This window comes from Trachinotus anak, unplaced genomic scaffold (assembly GCF_046630095.1).
Source record: "Trachinotus anak isolate AG129_WGS33_773 ecotype Australia unplaced genomic scaffold, CSIRO_AGI_Tana_v1 ptg000002l, whole genome shotgun sequence".
Lineage (NCBI taxonomy): Eukaryota > Metazoa > Chordata > Actinopteri > Carangiformes > Carangidae > Trachinotus > Trachinotus anak.
In genome coordinates, this window is record NW_027273853.1 from 25,243,913 (window position 1) to 25,251,799 (window position 7,887).

The window sequence follows — 7,887 nt, forward strand, 5'->3', positions numbered from 1 at the left end:
AAACCCACAGAGAATTATCACCCAAGTTCACAGAACTCCTGAATGGAGTTTTAGTGTCTTTCAGCTTAATGTCTTTGGTTTCCTGGCACCCTGATGTTTTGGTTCACTCTCAGGCCTCTCACCATGGCATTCGGCTGACCAATGGTGGAACAGTGTTCCCTCGACTTTATCAGTCAGTCAGTCAGTCAGTCACGGACATTCGGGATAACAGGGCTGGACCCGCTGTTGCAGTCCAGCCAAAAATGTCAGCGTGAAATATTATCTAGTGCAGTCAGTGAATAGTTACTTTATTGAAAATAAAAACCATTGATATTGAAAAACAATAATGACACCGTTAATGTACAGGTATACCCCAAATTCAAAATATCTAATTAAGTCAAATTGAATTTGATTGTTGGAGGATAGTAAAATGTTTTATGTTTTGTTTTGTAATTTAACTTTTACTGAATTATTGGCAGCGCTGTTACAAAAAATATTTTATACTTTCTCTCTCTCACACACACACACACACACACACAGTTTGGCGTATTCCACTACTGGTCTTCATAGAAGACTTTAGCCATGGCGAGGGCAACCTTGGCGACCTTTTTGTCCTTGGCGTCGGGGCCCATGTTAGCTCGGGCCAGTGCCACCCAGTACTGCTCTGTACGCATCTGGTAATCCGTCACATTCTCCCCCTCCTGCACTGCCGGGTGCTCTTCTTCATCTGGAAACACACAGTTACAGAGGTTGAAGGTGGTTGTTGAAAATATCATGATCAAATTCCCTGAGAACAGCTGCAATCCAGCTGTTTCTATGCCAAATCTGACGGCACGGAGAATGGTTAGTAGAAGCTGCCGGTGGGCTCGTTTGTTTACAAGAATCATTCTGATGTCTGATTCATTCGTGATACAATACTGCAAACATCTGCTAGGGGAGCACAGACATATGGCTACACACAGCTACAAATCAAGATGACAGACAGGCAGACAACACAGACAACCTTTTGTATGTGTGTGTCTCATTTCACCAGGAAAAAATATGCTGTTGGTAGTATTATCAGTGTTTTTGACCCACTTTAGGGGGTAAAAGTCAGGATTGTGGGCACTTTTTAGGCTACTATTTATTTTTTAACATGAACAAAAAAAAAATCAATCGGGATCCTCCATTTGGTTTTTAGCCATGCTAGTGCTGTGCCTCTGACAGCCTATCTGTCTACTGACCACTGTAGTCCAGACTGAAATATCTCAGCAACTATTGGAATAGATTGCTATGAAATCTATTTTACACAGACATTCAAGGTCCCTTGTAGATGAAGCATAGTTAGTTTGTTGCATTTAAGTTTTTATTTAGCACCATCATCAGGTAAAAATGTTAATTTGTCAAATGCCAACAAAGCTAATGACATCACCACCAGCCTCTGCTGTATTTTGTGTTTAGTGCGAATCAGCAAATGTTGGCATGCTAGAACGCCAAACTGAGATAGAAAATATTATACCTGCTAAACAACAGCATGTTAGCATTGTCAATGTGAGCAGCTGATGTTAGCTTTTAGCTCAAAGGGCAGAGCGCGACACGCAGAGCAGAGCTGCTGAAGTGGCTGTAGACGCCTGGTGTTGTTAAAGGTTCCCTGTGGAGCTTCTGACCTCTAGTAGCACTATTGAATGTTCTTTTATGTTAGCGTTATTTTAGTGTGTCCCCATTATGTTTATTCTGTGCACACCCACGAGTAAAGGCAGCAAAATGTGGCTGTTGATGCTGTAAATATGTCAAGAAATGTAGAAATTTGACAACAAAAAGCAGGGAAGAAGAGGAAGACGGCAGGCTAATGAACATGAATGCGAACAAAGCAAATTTGAAATGTTTAACCAGTGGCTTTGCAAATGTTTTATGAAGAATAAAATGTAATTAACACATCTGTTAGGCCTCAGGGATGCACACATTACATTTTGGTGAGAAGCACCGAATGTAAACATAACTTTTGTTAGTTTACAAGAAAACTCTACAGGGTACTGGTAAGTAATTGTGACCTATAGTGAGCTGGAAACAAGCGGTAACTTCAGAGGCTGAAAAATTAAGCCAACACCAAAGTGCCAAAAACTGCACTTCTTCAAATGACCACTTGACACTGGCTCCAAAAGCGAGTCAATCCCCACAGACTCCCAAGTTAAAATGCCACAGCAAAAAATACACATGTTTACAGCCTGGTACAGAAAACAGTTTTTGTCTCTATAAATAATTTACCTCTTCATTACAATGAATGATGTCAGAGCGAAAAGCCGGGCGTCAAAAAGAGACATGATATTGATTATATATGTGAGGATAATTTTCACACGGTTTCTCCTGGAAGTTGTTCATAGTGCTGCGCTCGAATGTTCACACGAGAAGTGACAGAAATAGGCTGAAAGAAAGCGAGTGTGAGGGAGCAGATATAATGTGCTTACTGTTTTACTTCCACACAGCCGGGCTACCGTGGAGTGAAGTGGCTGTGGGTGTTTAATGTCAAGCATTTCCTAATCTGAAGACTGCGCTATACGCTCATTATAAATCACATGAAAAGGCAATGTGGCAAAGAAAGAGGACAATTAGTGCAAAACAAAAAAGAGGCAGAACAATCCCTTGCCTTCCTCATCCTCGCTTTCCTCTTCAGACTCATCCTCCTCTTCCTCCCCTTCTGGTCCTTTCGCCTCCGCCTCCTCCTCCTCCTCGTCCTCTGACTCAGACTCTTCCAGCCACTCCTGTGTCTCTGTGGAGAAAGAATCATAAATCCAAATGAAACCTCGCACCCCTCTCTCCCATCTTATCATCACTCTCAGACATAACAAATTCGCACACACTGGCTGCTTCAGGCTACCTGCTGAGGCGACGCAGATTAAATCTCAGATCATTTTTCTAAACATGTGTTACTTCGGGGTCTTTGTCACTGGCTGACTCACTTGGATCCATTTCGACCAGAGTCTCCCACTGGTCCATCTTGTGGAGGTCCAGGCAGTAGAAGTCGTTCAGGGTGAACTGGCGGTCCCCGACCTCGAACATCCCCCCATATAGGTAGAGCTTGCCCAGGCGCACCGTTGCCATGGCACTGGACCTTGGGCAGGGCTCCACCAGGAGGGTGGAGGCTGAACCCGAGGAGACAAAGACGTACAAATGTATTTTAAAATCAGGGGGATGATGGATGGATGGATGATCTATTTAGTTTTTCTCTATTTTTTTCACATTTTGGGTGAGTTTAGTGTGTGTGTGTGTGTGTTTGTATGTAATCTTGCCATCCTCCTCCTCTTCCTCTTCTTCCTCCTCCTCCTCCTCCTCCTCCTCCTCCTGAGATCCAGGGATCACTTCCTTGATGGTCATCACTGTGCCGTCCTCGGTGACGATCTCCTTGATGACCTCAGTGGGTCCTTGAGGTGCCGCCCCCTCTCCCTCCTCCTCCTTCTCTGCCCCCTCCCCTTCTGCTCCACCCTTCTTTCCCCTTCGTCGTTTCTTCTTCTCCGTCTTGTTTCCCTGAACAGACGCACAGAAACAAACAATAAACAACCACAGACAGATGTGGGATCAGTTTGGCATCACTTCATATTGTAATGATTTGGTCAGATGCCAGTCAGAACATTACTTAACAAATGTAGATGAATAGGTATCATCAAGTATAAGTGCTGCCTGTTCTGCTCAATCCAAGACACGAGAGTTTGTATTTTTGATAAGATTTGATTGATAACGTGTCAAATCCAGAGTCTGGCAGAGTTTCCCTCTGTTTCTAACAGGAAACCCATTCCCATGGCAAGAAAAAAAAAAACATCACATCCAGCCTGAACGAATTTCATCTGGTTCAGTTCCACTGGGGAGTTGTAGTGTAGACAAAGAAGTGGAATCTGGAATTAATTGTGAAAAAAAATTAGATTTGACCAGCAAAGGGAGCTGAGGGAATGGTAGGATTTGATTAATTGCAGTGGTGCAAAAGTTCCAATGATTCATTTTCTAATTGTGAGCGTATGAAGAATTAAAGGTTCATCTGCACAAAGCAACAGCATCAATGTCCAATTTCCCAGCTGATGTCATGCTGTGTGATTTTGTTCCTTCATCTTTCAAACTTTGCCAAACATTCCTTTGTGCAGCAGGTAAATCGTGGACTGGAGTTTACCCTGAGCAGCCCGGGGAACCAGCGGTTCTTCACTGTGTCATACAGGTACAGGTCGTTGAAGAAGTCGCCCTCCAATGTCTCCTCCTCTTCCTCATCACACACCCCACCAAACAACACCGCCCGGCCCGCTGGGCCCACCGCCAGGGAGAAGCCAGAGCGAGGAGGGGGCTTGTTACCTGAGGGGTTCACCCTGGACCATGACCACTTCTCTAGAGGACAAAGAAGAGCGGTCATAGAAAAGAAAAGGACGGATAGTAGCTGGATGATTTCTATGAATGTTTTTTGTACCTTGGCCATCTTTACCCTCCCTCTTCAGGATAAACATGTCAGAGTGGATGGTTCCCTTCTCTACGTCCTTCTTGACTCTCTAGATAAACACAAACACTAGTGTTACACAGACAACATTACAAACAGCCAATTATTAATATAGCATCAGAGTGCACACTCACTACTTTAGAGTATCCCCCGTAGATGATGACACCCGTGCCGTCGGGTGTGGAGGTCATCTGACATGCAGAGCGTGGGGAGGGGGCGGAGCCTGATGGAGTAAGGCGTGACCAGGAGAAGGTGTCCAGGGAGAAAGAGTAGACATCATTGTAATAGATAAAGTCCCTGAAGGGGGGGGATAAGGAGAGGACAGATTGAAGGAAACAGCCTGAGTGGTGTTGACTTTTATGACCTGTTGCTGGAAGACAAACCAAAAAGATCTTCAAGCTCTGTGAAGCAGTTTCACACACAAACGGCAAGAGTTGCATAATAACGACACCAGTATACCACTATAAATATTTCATCCATTTTACCATCCGGATCTGTGATACTTTACACCAGCTGATGGACGAAAGATGTGGGTGAAAGCAGTTTTTTTCTCAAACTGTAGGAATTCTTCATTTCTCCTTCACTTGGGGTAAAACTCCAAAACATATCTCACACACACACACACACAAATTTGACATTTTATGGCCTTATAAAGTTGTATAGCCTTACATGATAGCGACCAGTTGGCAGACATATTTAAAGTAATATAAGGGCTACAGATTAAACTAAAATCACATACATTCTAGTTTTCTTTCATCATTTGTCCTTGGGTTACGTGACAGTTATGTTTGCATAACAATACATTACAACATTTTATACTTAAACATTCAGTCATTTATGTTGCTATGAATGAATCCAACTTATGAAATTTGATGTCTTGACTATAATAGAAGAAATTTCACTAATCTCTATGGGATTAAGTTGGTTTCTTGCTGTATGAAAATTAACAGGATTTAAAAGAGACTCTCTCCATTCACACATTATAGATATCAGGTCCAAGACATCACCTGCCCATTATCACCATTAAACATACCAACAACATATCATACCTCAGTAACTTCTGCCTACCTGGTGCTCTCATGGAAACCTCCAAACACCAGCAGCTGTCTCTTGCTGAGGACCATCCGGTGGCCACTGCGACCCGACGGACCACCAGGAGCCCTGAAAGAACACAACAGTCATTTCTAAGCAGTGGTTGTAAACACAAACTGATAAAGCGCACATCACCTCACACCACATGTGTTTTCATTAATGAATAAATTGCATATTACATGATAAGATGAGTTCAATTTCTTAATATTTCCTAATAAATGTATTTTTTATATAACAGTATTTATAGTCACCCTCAGCTCCTTGTACTCATACACTGAATCTGCTGACCAACACTTCCATTTATCCAGCCTTTCATTTATCATTTCATCTGTTTTTATGACCCTGTGTACGCACTTGATGTTTTCCCAGGTGTGTGTCGCCAGGTGGAGCACCCAGAGGTCCTTGTAGTGGTAGAACTGTTCCCCATTTGGAGAGGCAAACTCTCCCCCAAACACCCAGAGCTGGCCCCCACCCTGGGGAACTACCACCGCCTGAGGGGAGGAGAGAAGGAAGGGAGGGAGGAGTCAGACAGAGGGAAGGAAGAGGAGTGCATAAACACAGGGAGATAAGGAGCTCTGATGTCCTCAGATTTAATTGGCTTTCTAGCAACAGGCCATCAGCCATGATGACATTGCTGATATGCTTCAGTTTCCCCTCAGCTGTGCTGCAGCAGTCCGCCCCCTTGTGTCTCAAATGAAGATTCACATCACTGATCACATTCGAAAAGGACTCTCAATCGAAATGTCACCTGCTGCTGTGAGTGAAATACTCAGAAATAGGTGAAAACGGAGGTTTGCTGGCAGCTGGGCTCACCTGGTGAGAGCAGCGTGGGGGAGGAGGGTTGGGGATCTCTGATTTAACCCAGCTGTCCTTCTTGATGTTGTAGAAAAACAAATCGTTGTACAGATAAGTCTGCAAAAAAAAGGTGACAACAGGTTTTTAAACAGGAAATTTATTCAAGACAACCAAAGCTCATGAGCTTCGCTTCATGCACAATCTGTAGATTGGTGTTAAATAAAGACCAAAACTTGGTTTAGTGATTGTGTAGAGCAAGAATAAAGATTCAGCCTTATAGAGGCCGTCGTTTCTACCTAACAGACTAATTACATCATTCAGTTGTTCATACTCAAAGAACATATTTTGAAAGTCTGCATCGAAAGAGAAAAAATTCACTCAACTCAGAGAAGGATGTATTGGAGTGATTTTAACTACCTTCTTTCCGTTGAAAAACTCTCCTCCAAACAGGATGAGTTCGTCTTTCTCAGGATGGGCAGAGAGAGACGCGCTCAATCTGAAAAGCATGAAGTGACATCAGAGACTGTGATTCTCCGACCATGGCTGGCAGCCATGATTCATGTGTAATGTTACAGTCTCCTCTGTCAATGCTTTTTAGCCTCACTGGCTCCGTGGCTCCAGGGATGGCAATGTTGGTTTGTTGGGGAATCAATCAAGACTGAAATATTAGACTGATTGCCTTGAAATTTCATACAGATGTTCCCAGATGATGTATCCTTATGAGTTCTGATGGTCCCCTGACTTCTCCTCTAGTACCACCAAGATGTCTCAAAAGTCTCATGAATTACTGGAAGGACCGCCATGATATATTTTGGATGATCCCCTGAACATCCATCTGCTAATATCATTAGGCCAAAGTTTGCACCATCAGCCTTCACTGTGGTTTGCTTAGTGCTGAGAGACATTACATCCTCTTAGCGTCAGCATTTTAACTGGAGGGTGATGTTGTTTTAACCATTAATAACTGGGTTGAACATATTGAAGATTTCATGTTATGTATGTCATGTATGTTTTATGATCAAGCCTGCATGTGTTTTCCAACAGGGACAATAAAGCAGAAATGAATCTTTCACCTTGGTGATGGAGGTGGACATGTTGTCTCTACAACCTGCGTCTTCTTTGCATCCAGATTCTGAAACTCTGCAATAAGAGCCTCCAGATCTTCCTGGAGATAGGAGAAGGAAGGAAGGAAGGAAGGTAATGTAAGAAGGACAAAACACACAAGTTGTTATAATGAATAACAACAAGCTAGAAAGCTAAACATTAGCTCCTCTTTGTGACATAATAAAAATGATTAAATGGTTATATAAATAGTTAAATGTTACCTCTTCTCGTTTGGACCTCTTTGAAACCTTTTTCTCCATTTTGGCAGCTGTCTTCTCTGCTCCCTTCACCTTCTTCTCCTTCTTGCCCTTTTTGCCCATTTTGGTTGTGATGAAGTGACAATTATTTCTCAAGCTCCCTGTTTTTTTTTTCTTTATTCAGTTATTTGACTGAATTCGGTGCCGCATGGAAATCCAAACAAACTGGCATGCTGATGCTTTTCCTCTGACAAGTCAGATTCACTTCCG

The 7,887-nt window shown here is 42.9% G+C and overlaps 1 protein-coding gene across 1 annotated transcript; it reads right to left on the minus strand.

The window, feature by feature from the left end:
• Positions 1-270: 270 nt before the first annotated feature.
• klhdc4 (kelch domain containing 4) lies at positions 271-7,887 on the minus strand. Its single transcript, XM_071457974.1, has 13 exons — positions 7,642-7,887; positions 7,390-7,481; positions 6,734-6,812; positions 6,335-6,433; positions 5,876-6,012; positions 5,498-5,590; positions 4,564-4,726; positions 4,403-4,481; positions 4,115-4,323; positions 3,246-3,480; positions 2,916-3,098; positions 2,603-2,725; positions 271-706 (listed from the first exon to the last, which is right to left on the minus strand). Exons 1-13 carry the CDS (start codon positions 7,738-7,740, stop codon positions 534-536), a joined length of 1,764 nt encoding a protein of 587 aa, XP_071314075.1. The 5' UTR covers positions 7,741-7,887; the 3' UTR covers positions 271-533.

Bases quoted from the DNA above. Each gene is read 5' to 3' on its own strand.
- klhdc4 (XM_071457974.1), bottom strand. From the start codon at position 7,740: ATGGGCAAAAAGGGCAAGAAGGAGAAGAAGGTGAAGGGAGCAGAGAAG. The intron at 6,813-7,389 runs GTGAAAGATTCA...CATGCTTTTCAG, and splicing joins TGTCCACCTCCATCACCAAG to ATTGAGCGCGTCTCTCTCTG. The intron at 5,591-5,875 runs GTGCGTACACAG...GTGTTCTTTCAG, and splicing joins CACACCTGGGAAAACATCAA to GGCTCCTGGTGGTCCGTCGG.